Raw genomic sequence first — 14,682 nt, 5'->3', positions numbered from 1 at the left:
TGAATTGTGGATCCGTCGGCGCCGCGTCAGTGCCGTTGCTCGCGGCAGAAGGTGAACATTTCTCAACTTTTCAAGCGGCAACGCGTGCGTCAGCCAATCATATCGCCTTATGCAAATAACCTAGGCAGAGCCAGCCAATTACGTTTATGGAAGACAGGAGCTTGTGTTGCGGCCACAGTGATTGGCTGTTGGCCACGCTTCAGACAAGCCTTCCGTTAAGCGTTAACGCTGACGGACCGTGTGAATGCACCGTAAAACTGGCCCCGACAGACCCGGAGATGGATTCCAAAATGGTAAAAATCCAATGGGGAGCTGGAAAATGAGCCTATTTCAAAAAAAAGTGAAGTGTCCCTTTAAAACATAAAATCTGCCATTGCTAGAACTTGGCTTTTAAAATGATGTGTGGTTTTCTGTCTCTTAGTTCTTATTTAATATATGAAAGTGGTGTAGTAATTACTGTAGGAGCTTAATGCAGTACACGTTCCTGTCTTCCCCTCTTACACTGAACGAGCTAATAAAATAATGATGTGCCAATTATGAACACTGTTATTTTTAATGTCTTCAGTGGCAAAGCACTCGAATCTGGCAGACGCAGCTCTGGCAGGTCTGGCTAGCAAAGAAAACTTTAGGAAAGTCAACTTGCGGAGTGTGAAGTCTACAGAGGTGGTGACTAATAACAGTGCCGTGCCTTTCCACAAGCTGATGCTCATTCACATTAAAGGTAGTTTCATTTTATTCCTTTTTAAGCACAATCTGTGCATTTATAGTCGTTAATGTCTTTAAACAAAAGCAAATGCTTTGGCTTTCAGTTTATACTTAATGTGCATGCTTTGCATTTAACATTTGCATGTATGTTTTCGCAGGGCGCAGACATATTCAAGTGCGTCTGGTTGAACCCACAGCTCGCTCTTTAAACAGCGGGGACTGCTATCTGCTTATAACTTCCAAACACTGCTTCCTCTGGTGTGGTGAATTTGCCAATGTCATCGAAAAAGCCAAGGTACTTCATAAATAAAAAATGAATCAAAACTGCCCAGTGCTTATTACATAAAATATAGTGTTGCAGAGCCAGATGTCTGACTTTCTGCTTGAAGTATGGTCCACTTTGGGACTTACTCTGGCTTAAAAACGCTACAAGAGATAGAGACCATCTGAATTTAATATACTGTATAAAGCATCTAGGCTCTTTGTTTGTGTCTGAAATATTTGATTAAAAAAAATGGCATGCTACCAAAAATGTCAAATGTTTTTACTGCATTGTCAGTCCTTCAGGTATACAAGAAAGTTACAAAAAATAGATTTGACATATTTTGTGCATACAAAAGGTTTTGACTTTCATAGACAAAAAAAATAAAACAAAATAGAATGTACAGCTGTGGTAAAAATATCTATTATAATATATAGTAGAAATGCACCAATATACAATTTTTCCACTGATACCGATAGCTGATTATTCAGACTGATATCTACCAATAGTTTGGTGGTTATATTAACTTGCGTTAACTAACACATCAACTGCACTTGTCCTCAAAGTTGATGTGTTAGAAGGAGGAAAAATGGGCAAGCGTAAGGATCTGAGGGACACAAGGGCCATATGGTGATGGCTAGACGACTGCGTCAGAGGATTTCCAAAACTGCAGCTCTTGTGAGATGGTTAGTACCTTTCAAAAGTGGTCCAAGGACAGGGAAAGTTATGGCCAAATGAAAACAAAAAAAAGGCCCCAATAACACATAAGAGTTAAACTATTGGATGAAAATTGCTTTTATCGAACGATACCAATTACTGGTTGATATATTGGTGCATCCCTAATATTAATAATATCTAATATTATTATTTGCTAGGTTTATCAAACTATATTTTAAATGCCATTAACCTCACAAACATACAAGTGATTTTATTGTATTCCCACTGATATATCAGCAATTGGGATAAAAGCCAGTTAAAAGCATTTTTCCCAGACTTGACAGCAGAATTGCAGTTTGCACGCTCTGCACTTCTAGGATTTCACAACATAATACTTTAAAACGAAGTAAAAAGCAAAACTATCGGTATCTACTGTTATTAGTTTTAAACATATATTACCTTGCAGAATAATCAAAAATTTAACCTCTGACTGGCATAAAACCAACCAATCAGATGTGCCATTTAAATATTTTTTTCTATGTGTGTGCAAAAACACAAACAGTGTATATGTGTTTTTATGTGACAGGGTTCAGAGATGGCCCAGTACGTCCAGACTAAGAGAGATCTGGGCTGCAAGGCGCCACAGGTGACTTTGCTGGAAGAAGGCATCAACACGGAGAATCGTTCAGCCAAAGAGTTCTGGAGTCTGCTGGGAGGAAAGACTGAATACAGAGGTGCATACATATACACAGACACCTGCCAGGCCCTGCACATGTTGCACAGATGTTGAGATGAGGATAACATTTCACACACCGTAAACACACCCATTTACAGGCCAATGTAAACAGAGTGTTCACAGAACACTGACAGACTTCGACCCAGGGCCAGAATTCACTCATGTTAAGCAATCAAGCACAGATTACCCAAAATGCTTCTTGTGGTTTTGTATGTCATTTGGTTCTATTTATTGTTGGCCTGTAATCTTTAGAAATAGCACGACATCATCGTTGATAGGCACATTATGACCCCAGGCTTATTGTATTGAACATGGTTCATCAGTGCGGGTTATTTTAAAGAAAATGTTTTTTTTTCATGATCTGATAACAAAATAGCACTCAAATAACTTTTGCTAACCAAGGCTGTCAGGAAAAGGATCATAAGGAAATACATTTTATAAATTGTGATCAAATTATGAAATAAATCTCATGAATGGTAAAATTAAATAATTGTTATTATTATTATTCCTCAAAGAATATTAACCAACAAATGCATACGAAAACATTTTATTTTTTTAAAAAAGTTATATTTATCTTGTCGTTGCTAGATTAGCAGTATAGAGAATATGAGTTTGTTTTGTGTAAAAAAAGTGCTTTGACTTCCCAAACTTTACCAAACTTACTTTTGGTATCAAACCTTTCTCCAAACTATAGCTAAAGTTAAGACAATAGTCTGTATTTTAGGTACAGTATTGTGCAAAAGTCTTAGGCCACCATGCTAACATTAAATTTGTGCTTTTTGCAATTGTATAGTGATCATATATAATTATTTCTCATTCTCTTTATTAGAATACAACCAGAAAATACAGGAAATGTGTATGTAGTATAAAGTATTTTCTAAGTGTCAAGTATTTAGGGTAAACTCCCCTTCCACTTGGGCAATAGCAGGCAGCTGCAGGATCTCTTAAACCTAAATGAAATGAAATCCTTATTTCTAATTCTAATCAAATGACTTCAGGACTTCAGTCTCTTTAAAAAAGCTCAAGATGTGTTTCGTGCCAAGAGAGGTCACGCTAAATACTGACTGATGCCTGGAGAAAAAAGAAAATTGTTTTGTTTTTAATTTTGTGTAGATATTTCCTGTATTTTCTGTTTGTATCTTAATAAAAGAGTGAAAAATAAATATGGATGGACATTAAAACTTTGGTAAAACAACAAAGCTGGTGATGGTGGCCTAAGACTTTTGCATAGTACAGTATATGTGAACATATGCCCACGATCAATCGTACAGCCTTGCAAAGTTTAGTTTATTTGACTCATACATGTACACAGTCGTTCAACACATGCTCATGCAATGGATCTCTTGGGCTACATACTTCATTCCCCTGTAGGTGCATGCGTGACCTACGCGTACGATGTACACTGGGTTTCAAAAATCTGGGGGTGCACATACAGTACAGTATGCGCGCGCTCTTCTGATGACAAAAATTGCATCACGTAGACTTTACGCGGACCCCCTTGTATGCGGAAAAAAATGCACTATACCTTTAAAAGCTTTAAAGGGATAGTTCACCCAAAATTTTTAATTCTGTCATCTTTTTTGTCATCTCTCATGTTGTTTCACACCTGTATAATTTTTTTTTTTTTTCTGGAGGAATGTTTGTAACCAAACCGAACTATCCCTTTAAGTAATCATTTGTGTGTTTTACAGGTGCAGGAGAGCCGGAGGAAGATGAACTTTATGAGAATGCTATAGTGGAGTCAAACTGTGTCTACAGGCTGGTGGAGGATAAGCTGGTTCCTTATGAGGAAGCTTTGGCATCTATCCCAAGTGTCTCTTTGCTCAACTCTAAAGAGGTAAAACATCTGAAGCCTCTTTTGTGCTGTTATGCATGTGTGTCCTAAGGGGCCGATCACACCAAACACGTTTATGACAGCTGCAGGTGCCCTTTTTGAACGATTATCTATGGCCAGTGAGCATTATGCGCTGTTTATGTGTGCGTTTTTTGCATAGACCGTAAAAAAAGATGGCCGTAGTGTACGTGACGTCACCCATAGGTTTCTGAAGATCCTTTTGGAGCCAGCCTCAAGCGGCCAGTCGATGAATTGCAGTTTAAATCACTTCCGTATTGGCTTCATCAAAGAGATTTTGCCGCCTGCCACAGCACGCACTTTTAAAGGAGCACTGAGACTGGAAAAGCGTCCAACATCATTTGGGTTTTTCCACATTGTCCAATCGAATGAGGGGAGAGGGCGGGCCTTCCGTTGTGGTCCACTCACTCTCTCCTGCGTGTTTGTGCACCTCTCACCCTCGATCAAGGTCAGAGCAAGCATCCTCTTTTTAAAGTTTCTGCTAATATGACGCAAAAGAGTGCTCACGCTTTAATATTTAATTGACAAGACAGCTGACTCTTTTTTTAAAGTGAGGCAGAGCAGCGCGCCTTGAGTTTCCAAGCGTTTAAAACGTTTTCGGTGTGATTGGCCCCTTACTGTGCTTACGTAATCCCATGTTAGTTAACATTACTGACCAAAGCGTGTGTTTATGTGCCAGGCACTGGTGTTTGACTTTGGAAGCGAAGTGTACGTCTGGACGGGGAAGGATGTTCCTCTGAGTGAAAGAAAGGTGGTGGTACAGCTTGGCAAACAACTGTGGAGTGCATCGTTCGACTACAGCACATGCAGGGTCAACCCTCTTGACCCCTCTTCAGCCAATCCAGACACTCCTAAGTAAGGAGCTCACCACCAGATATTCATTCTTATGACTCGTACTGTTTGTTTGGGGCTGAGAGCAAATGCAAGAGACCTGGCTAGGCGTATTTTAATGTAGATGATGTTGATCTGAGCTTAATAAACCAGGACACATGTTACTCACAAACACTGTTAGCTGTGACTGCATGTGTGGCATACTGCCACAACACTGCCCCCAAGTGGAAAAAAAGTTGAAGGTTTATTTCTTTGCGGTATACCACATATAAATGTTCCAGCTAACCAAGAGATCACATTACTAAGTATGTGTCCTGAAAAACCACACCTTTTTCTGTTACAGCCCTAGGCCCTGTAAACTAGGAGGGTGTCAGTCATTTTGTGTATTTGCTGACATTTCTTGGAGTGTAGGGATATGGAAAGAGAAAGACTGTGGTTTGTTGCGGGTAGTCTAATCCCACCCAACCTGTAATGTTAAGATAATTATATGTAAATCGTTTCGGCTATTCATGACTCTTTTATTCTGACCTCTTTCTGTATTTATGTGTATGAGTAGACAAGGTGAGGGCAGGCCGAGCTGGGCCCTTTTCGGTCGGCTGTCAGAACACAACGAAACCGCTCTGTTCAGAGAGAAATTTTTGGACTGGGCAGAGAGGAAACCCATGAAAGACGATTCCGTGCCAGAGGAGGTGAAGGTAACAGTGATTTCAGAGAAACCTTTGTAGTGTTGCTCTCTTCATCTTCATCAGAAGATGTTTACCGGCTCTTTCTTTTCATCCAGAGTCCTGTGCATCTACCTACCTGTGACTCTGACCTGAAGCCGTGCGATGTGTCAGAGATGCTGGAGGCAGGGCCGGGGCCTGGAAGCACGGTGCTGGAGGGCGTGAATGTGCAGAGAGGTTACGGACCGGTCCGTTCTGAAGATGGGCGGCAGGCGGAGCTGGCCACCGTAGCTGTGGACGCGTGGCACATCCGCGAGTTCGACGATTTCGAAATTCCCCCGGAAAGCGTGAGTCAGCTGCACGAGGGGGACACGTATGTCATCCGCTGGAAGTATTCGATCACTAATGTCGGTGAGTGAGGGTTGCAACTAGTTCAGCTGGGAGGTCACCATCAACTCAACAGATGTAAAAAGGGGCTGGTAGAGCATTGTGTTAGCAATCTAAAGGTCATGGGTTCGAGACCATAAAATTGCTTTAGATAAAGTGTCTGCCTAATGCATAAATCTTGCATAATTCATTTACATATTTTTCATTTTGTAAACCAGCAAGGGGAATAATCAAATTGAGATTTGGACATCATGATGTTGTACGAACATAATCCGCTAGAGGCTGGAGAGGTGCTGAATATTTTATTGCTTGTGTTTGCAGTTGGTAAAAGACAAAAACCTGGTGAAGTGAGTACGGCTGGACCAGGCAGGGAGCGCACAGCATGCTTCTTCTGGCAGGGACGTCATTCCAGCGTCAGTGGGAGAGGAACATCTGCTCTCATGACGGTGGAGCTGGGCAACCACAGGGGGGCGCAAGTGCTTGTCACACAGGGAAAAGAGCCGCCCTGCTTTCTTCAACTTTTTCAGGGAGGGTTAATCATCCATCGAGGCTCGAGGGAGGACAGCTCCAAAAACACAGGTAACACAATGGATGGTTCTGGCAACAGCAGGAAAACAGGGAATGTCAGGAGACTTAAAAATGGAAAATTTATAAAATAATAATAAAAAAAATTATAGTTTTCATAGTATATAGGAAACATTGACTTTTATGACAAAGCATGTTCCTGAAGCTCTAGTTCAGTCGGTTGAGCATTGCATTAGCAGCGCAAAGGTCATGGGTTCCATCCCAGGAACACACATGCTAATATTAAAATATTAGTTGCTTTGGATAAAAGTGTCAGGCAAATGCATAAATGTAATGCGACTTGATGAGACTTTTGAATGATAAAAATGATATGTATGTGTGTGAATCTGTTCAAGGTGACTGGCGTTTGTTCTGCGTACGTGGAGAGGTAGAAGTGGAGGGTTGCCTGGTTGAGGTGGAGTGCTGTTGTGCCAGCCTCCGGTCTCGGGCTAGTTTGGTACTGCTGGGGGTACAGGAGGGGCAGCTGTATCTGTGGCACGGCTGTAAGTCTCATCCCGGGGCCCGGCAGGTGGGCAAGAGGACTGTGGAGCGACTCACTCAAACGTAAGCAGTTTTACACATAAGGGTTAACAGGTTTTGTGCATGTATATAATGTGACTTACCTGTATTTTATGTACAGGTGTCCTTGTGAGCTGGGTATGAACAGTAACAGCAGTTTGAAGGTACATGAAATAGAGGAAGGAAATGAACCAAAGGAATTCTGGGTAGCTCTTGGCAAGCAAGACAGGAAGGCCTATGACTGCATGCTGGAAGGTACAAATCTTATGAAAAATGAATCATGCACATATCATGGCAATACATAAAACTAATTCAAGATGAAGTCCTTAAATCTAAAGTATTGATGAGATTAGGAGCATCTCATGCAAATTATTTCCTAATAACTCAAATGTTTAGGAGACTAAAGTTGCTGCTGGTTTAAAAGGTTTTGTTATTGCATGTTTCTAGGCTAATAACATTTCATTTTAACCCATTGTTTATGTGTGCTATATATTTTATAAGTCAGTTAATTTTAAGTCAATTTTAATGAATTATTTGACTAACTATGAAATACTGTACAAGCATTTTATAATCAATATTTCTTCATCTTTATCCATTTTGAATGGATTGGGCATATGGGTATTATGGGATTGCATTCTCTGCAAATGATCACCTCTTAAATATGTGTAGGTTTCTTCAAAAAGCAAAATTGTGAACAAAAAGCTGAGATAATTGCACTTTTACAAACTAATTTGGCTATATTAGATTCTGAGCGATAATTAAAACATACACAAAGGATTTACTGTTTTTGGATCCGTAGATGCTTTAGTGTTTTATAAGTTGGGTAAGAGCGCCACATAGTGGATAATAGCGTTTTCTCTTTATTGACGATTTAACTCGGATTTATGATATATGACTGGGAAAGAGTTAAAGGCTGCCTATGTAGGTTGCTCACTTGGTTTTATGTGAGTGTGATGTGTTTCAGCAAATATTCACATAAATATTCGCTGTGTCCTTGCAGATCCAGGGAAGTACAATTTCACACCACGTCTTTTCCGCCTGAGTGCCAGCAGCAAGACTTTTAAGGCAGAGGAGCAGTTCGGCCCCACCCAAGTGACGGGCGCCATCATGGCAATGCCGTTCCTGCAGGAGAATTTGTATTCAGCCCCTCAGCCTGGTACATCAACTTGTAACTCTAACACAGGGGTCTACAATCAGGGTTTAGGATGGCCACTCTGACCTACAGAATTTGTAACTCATGAGGTTAAATTTGGAGCTAAACCCTGTAGAGTAAACACACAAGATTAAGATTGGACAACCCTGGTCTAACCACAGATACTGATGTTATGAATTGAACGAATAGTATTGCATGCACATGCGTTATACACAAGGCCAGTCAGTTGAATTTTCTTCATAGTTTTCTGTTGTCTTTCTCTGTAGCTCTGTTCTTGGTGGATAATAGGATGGAAGTGTACCTATGGCAAGGAGAGCAGCCAGAAGATACGGAATGTACTGGCTCGGCAAAGATCCGCTGGGACGGTGAGAGGAAGTGTGCCATGGAAACGACGCTTCAGTACTGCCAAGGTCAGGAGTTAAAACAATAAAATGGTGTGCTAAACTACTTTTTTCTCTCTTTGCTTTCAAGAAGATTACAATAACTTATTTTAGCTTAAAATTGATCTGTAGATGTTCTGCCCATTTATTCAAATCTAGAAGATCAAGGGATTTTTTTGTGACATTAAGTGCATTTAGGTATCACTCATCAGCACAAAAAACAGTTTATATGCAAATTGTATATGCATAAATGTATATTTATGACATTCTGGAATAGACAGGTTTTTACATGAACATTTATGTTCATATGTTAAACTAAGTGGTGTGCCGGTTTTGTCAAGTCGGTGTAAAATTGTGATCATGGTTTCAGAAATCCTGTATTGTTCCTTAAAATTTGTTTATGCCTAATTTCAAGTTAGTAGTTAGGAGTTCGTGGGGCAAAAACTAACGCAGGGTTAGTTGTAACACGGACTGTTTACATTGTTGCACAAGGTTGAGTGTTTTGGTTTTCCGGTATTTTTTTCACGCTGCCAAAAGACAATCTCCCGCAAATTATTGCAAATGTATAATGTTTTTCCAGAGAGTTATTGATGAAAGAGTGTTTTGGTGGCATCATATTTTTTTTTTGGTTTCTAAGTTGGGTGTGTAATGCTGCGTTCCAGGCAGGTTTTTAAACCCGTGAGTTACGACTTCAAAACCACGACTCACGACCTTATGCGTTCCAGGCAACCTGTAACTCGTGTTTTTACCTCCTTCTACCGGTGAAAGTGCACTGGAACGGCAGTCAAACCCGTGACTTCCCACCCGTGAACTCGTACTAGATCGATGTACTCCCAGTTCAGAGTCGTGAGTCGTGGTTTTGAAGTCGTGAGTTACGGGTTACAGTTTGCCTGGAACGCAGCATTAGATACAAAATCCAATGCTATGTCATATTAATCAGTGTCTTGTTGACTAAAACATAGGATCGTTTTGAAATATGTCTGCAGCTCTTAGCAGAAACTTTTTTGGTGGGCTTGAAAATATTTTAACCCAGCGAGTTAATTGTAATGCTGTGTTACAACAAACCCCTTAGCACTAATGATATGAAAACCGCTAACGTTAGCGTAATTCTTGCCATTGTTTTAAATAGGCTACACACGAATGATTGCTGGCTGCCAACAAAATAAATGTGCCTGTCTTATCAAAAATCATGTGTCAAATTTATTTTTGTTCATATCTTTAATACTGATTGAATAAGGTCACGTCAAAGATTGAAATCCTAATGAAATGAAGGGCTAAAATCAGATTTTGAGGCTCATTATCTCAGAATTTGATTTTTGAAACTGTAGTATGGTTATTACAGACTTGGTCACATATAAAAAAAAATTTGTCATAATTGTGCTGTTTTTTTTTTAACATATTTAGACATTTGTATCCATTTATAATTGACCTATTGTTAGAAATGAACTGGAAGAATGAATACAGTGTGGATACCTGTCTATTATAGACACAGATATATACACAATATCCACTTAAAGTATATATACAAAATGGCATTGAAATATTTGCCTGCAAACTTATTTTTTAGCAAGTGTTACAACTAACCCCTTGCCTGTTACAATTAATCCCACCTATGGGGTAAGTTGTAACGTTTGCACTTCTTTCACGTTTGGTGTAATTGTCCAAGAATGTTAAGGACTAGAAACAAACTTCAAATGTTCATTTGTAGCAGAGATGTGTGTGTTGCTTGTGTAAAAATATCATTAATCAAACTCAAATATTTTTTGAATGATTAAGCCAAAACCAAAAAGCATTGTGCCCCGCTCTCCCCTAGTGCAAAAAGTCATGCGTCCGAACCCAGGAGACATGCATACTAATAATAATTTTTAAAAAGTGTACCTTGTGATGCACTTAAGGTTGCTTTGGATAAAATCACAAATGCATAAAAATGTAAATGCTATGTAATAAAGAGCTTTTTGTGTTTGTTCTTCAGGGAGGAACTCCAAACGTCCTCCTCAGGCCTACCTAATCCTGGCTGGAGCAGAGCCGCTCACCTTTACCAACATCTTCCCTTACTGGGAGAAAAACACAAATATGAAAGGGCAGGTACGCCAAGGATAGATTTCATCATATCTCTCGAAACTTCCTTTGGGTTGTCTCTTTTCAACAGAAACTTGAGTCATAATTACCTAAAGATTCATTAAAGGAATAGTTCAAAGTCTCAATTTATTCACCCTACTGACTTATTTTCTTTTGTATGTACTGTATCATTGTCACTCATTTTCATATAATAAGAGATGAGATGGGGTCTGTCAAACTCCAAACAAAGAAAAATAGCACTATTAAAGTACAAAACTAGCTTTGTCTTAGAAACATACCAAAATCCCTTCAGGTGTGTCGTATCAAACACACCTCTATTAGAAGTGCATGGTCACATGAAACCAGTGAAATTAGGTTTACTGGCATGAAACCATTAAATTATAACATTTATTTGGGGGGACTGTAAAAATAAATCTTTTGGGTGATTAACGTACCCTTGTATGTGTGTGAATGTCTGTGCAGGTAGAGGGAGTCCGTAATAAAGTAATCCTGGTTAAAGATGCCCTGTCGAAACTTAGCAGACAGCAGTACAGTCTGAAGGAGCTCACATCCAAACCCCTTCCAGAAGGAGTAGACCCTCTCCGCATTGAGTGCTACCTGTCCGACAAAGATTTTCAGGTAATAACCTCATCTAACTTGACCTCTACAGACTTAAAATATATCATTAGGGCTGTTAGTTCAGTATAATGCGGTCATTATGAAAAGTAATTCCACTCAAGCAGTTTGTCAATAAAAGTCTGCGAGAGTTTCAATTTGGTTTAACAGATTGCCAATGAAGCTTTATTGCCTGCCAGTTAAATTAAGCAGTGCCAACTTTCTGCAAAATGACACATTTTGTGAGTCCTTTGTTGACAGCAGCATATTGCAGCATATGTTAATATAATGCGTACAGTAATCAAGGCTGACAGATTGTTTTTATTTTCGCAGACTATTTTGGAAATGGCACGGGATGAATTTTACACACTCCCGAACTGGAAACAACTCAATCTGAAAAAGAGCAAAGGTCTCTTTTAGATGCAGTCTGTTGAATTCACCTACAGTAATGATGATCTACTAAAGAAATAGGTTTGTTTTCTCTATGCTTTTTACAAACTTTTTTTAATGTATAGCATTAGTATGTACAGTCTGAAATCTCTTATAAAGATGAAATTAAAATTCATACTTAAAACCCAAGTAGCTTTCGGTAAAAAAAATTCTACATCTTTTATGTATGCAAAATGTACGTTTTGGGATCGACATAAATCTATGTTTGATTATGTACAAGCCTGAATTATAAATATGTATTATATTTTAATGTTTTAACCCTATTGCTGTCAAACTGTGACCTTAAAATGCATTATAACACTAATTCAAGTTAAAACAGATGGAGACCTTTCACCTTTTAAGCCAAAATGTGTGCGCATATAAGTGCCACTTGCATGTTTATGAATGATATACAGTGTTATGTGATTCTGATCGCTTATAGTGGCCATATAGTAAAAACTATCAACAATATTACAAATAACAAATGACTGTGTGTGTGTATTCTCAAGGGTATGAATGTGTATTGTTTGTCCAATGCCAAAATTATGCAACAAAACATTAAATTAAACATTCAATTTATGCATTCAACATCACACCACTAGGTGTCAGACTCCATTGTCCATTTCTTATCGTCTGGAGATAAAGCTCAATGCATTACGGTTATATCATTGTTTTTCTGATGTTATGACTGTTATAAAGCTCCTGTCTTTGTATTTCTTCGGCCTTAATTGTTATTCAGTTGAACACTATTGTTAATACTTAAACTTGAAAGGTTTCGTTTTGATGTTTTAAGAATGTCTTTATTTGTTGCTCAGAACCCAAATGCAGATTTTGTTTAAAGTATTTTAAGTTTTCTATGTCTGAACTGTTGTTTAGGCAGTTTTGGTATGTTTACTTTGAAATAATCCCCTGGTTTTACAGACAAGGCTTAAGGCTAGTCCTAGACTAAAACATGTTTGCGCTGTCAACGGAAAAATAACGTGCACGACACGTACAGAATTTTAAAATATGCCACTGCCATTGTTTTGTCTCAAGATACACACCAGTTACATCTTTTTCTAAGACTGCATGTTTAAACGTCTTAACTAAGGCCTTGTCCTGCGAAACCAGGGCCATGTGTAACAACTGAAACAACAGCTTTATCCACAACAAGAAAGTAGAGGATGAAATGTCTTCCGGACACTTAAATATATGGTTAGTTATTTAACACTTTTAGTGCTTTTTGAAGATTAAAGTGTTTTCTGGATAACCAGAAAATCAAAAACAACACTTAAGAAAAATAAAAACTATCCCTTTGAGGATACCTGTAAACAAGTGTGCTCCAAAAAATTCACATTTGAAAGCATTTAAAACTTACCGTCTCTTGGGACCGCCCCATTTCAACTAAACAAATTTGCACAACTCCGCTGCAGTCCGTATAAACAAACGATATCCTTTGTTTCCAAAATGGTGGGTTTATTGGGAAACTGAACAAGGTTAAAGTGCTCATATAAGGACTTCCATTGTACTTCCGGCAAGATTGTTACGTATGAATCTCTCATGTTTGAAAAAAACAGAAACTTGTACGAACCCTGGTGAACAGTGGCGGCTTGTGACTGCTCTTCCGAGGGGTGCAAATTCAAAATATGTGTTTGTTGCGTCATGTGAACCATTTGCATCACGGGTTTTGTCAAAATAAATGCCTGCTGCACTTGTTTCAAAACCGTTTATGATAAAAGAGACGCTCATGTTCACAAAATACACGCAAGACACTCCTTTAACAGTAAACTCTAATTACGCATGAGATTATGCGAGTATCTGACAAACGCAAGCGTCTCTTTTATCATAAACCCTTTAGACACGTCTGCAGCAGGCACTTATTTTGACAAGACATGTGATGCACACATTTTGAAATTACAAACCACACACATGATGGGCTACATACATCTTGTGACGCACTTTGCATCGTGCGCCCTCGAAAAAAGAAGTCACCTACCGCCACTGCTGGTGAAGTGTATTTGCCACAGAAATACTCTGTAACACATCCAACTGCTTTTTTGACACTTTGCCTATTTTTAGCATGAGGAACTCTTTAACTGTGTTAATAAGTCAAAATGCATGAAATGGCAATATTAAGTATCCTGGGAATACCCTATGCTCACTTCTTGTTTCCATGCAGTGCTGAACAAAGCTATGCATGTCAAGGCACTTCAGTGGGTGTTTAATAGTTAATGAACCCATTAAAAGAAAGGAAAAATCACCTAAATGGATACTTTGTTAGTATATTCCAACCTTAATGTCTTGAATTTTTCATGGAAATAATCGTTACACAAGCTACTGCCATAAAATAACAGTTAATACCTTAATAAAAAGACTAAACTAAAATCAGAATATGCTGGCTTTTACTGGTCTCCCAGCCTGGTTTTAGCTGGTTAAGCTGATATAGCAGGCTGGTTTTAGAGGGGTTTTGGACACTTTTACCCCAAAACACTTGACCAGGATGAAAGTTTGGCGAAGCTGGTTGGCTGGTCTTAGCTGGTTTAAGATGGAAGGAGCTGGTTTAAGCTGGTGGGTCAGCTGGTCTCCTACACTCTAAAAATGGCTGGGTTGTTTTTGACCCATAATGGGTAAATACTGGACAGAACACATTAAGAAATTACCCCCTGCTGGGTTAAAAATGACTCAATGTTGGGTTGTTGTTATGCAACCATGGGGTATAATAACCCAGCAGTTGGGGTAAAATAACCCAGCATTAGGTCAATTTTTAACCCAGCACGTGTTCTGTCCAATATTTACCCATTGTGGGTCCAAAATTACCCAGCCATTTTAGAGTGTACCCAGGCCACATAAAGCTGGTGGCTTCAGAGCATGAGTCGTATGTATTTTTGTTTTT

At 39.0% G+C, this 14,682-nt stretch overlaps 1 protein-coding gene across 2 annotated transcripts in view; it reads left to right on the top strand.

The window, feature by feature from the left end:
* svild (supervillin d) overlaps positions 1-12,398 on the top strand; it is a 63,593-nt gene extending 51,195 nt beyond the window's left edge. For both annotated transcript variants that reach the window (XM_065242622.1, XM_065242621.1), the window contains exons 14-28: positions 566-721; positions 864-1,000; positions 2,211-2,358; positions 4,052-4,197; positions 4,892-5,067; positions 5,600-5,738; positions 5,825-6,116; positions 6,414-6,671; positions 7,013-7,220; positions 7,297-7,430; positions 8,176-8,331; positions 8,595-8,738; positions 10,681-10,793; positions 11,250-11,405; positions 11,715-12,398. In XM_065242622.1, the coding sequence (XP_065098694.1) occupies positions 566-721; positions 864-1,000; positions 2,211-2,358; positions 4,052-4,197; positions 4,892-5,067; positions 5,600-5,738; positions 5,825-6,116; positions 6,414-6,671; positions 7,013-7,220; positions 7,297-7,430; positions 8,176-8,331; positions 8,595-8,738; positions 10,681-10,793; positions 11,250-11,405; positions 11,715-11,801 (2,450 nt within the window). In that variant the 3' untranslated portion in view covers positions 11,802-12,398. The remainder of the gene's footprint in view (positions 1-565; positions 722-863; positions 1,001-2,210; positions 2,359-4,051; positions 4,198-4,891; positions 5,068-5,599; positions 5,739-5,824; positions 6,117-6,413; positions 6,672-7,012; positions 7,221-7,296; positions 7,431-8,175; positions 8,332-8,594; positions 8,739-10,680; positions 10,794-11,249; positions 11,406-11,714) is intronic.
* Positions 12,399-14,682: the final 2,284 nt, after the last annotated feature.

This window comes from Paramisgurnus dabryanus, chromosome 1, assembly GCF_030506205.2.
Source record: "Paramisgurnus dabryanus chromosome 1, PD_genome_1.1, whole genome shotgun sequence".
Lineage (NCBI taxonomy): Eukaryota > Metazoa > Chordata > Actinopteri > Cypriniformes > Cobitidae > Paramisgurnus > Paramisgurnus dabryanus.
Note: the sequence above shows the minus strand (reverse complement) of the source record. Positions and strands in the feature narration are given on the sequence as shown.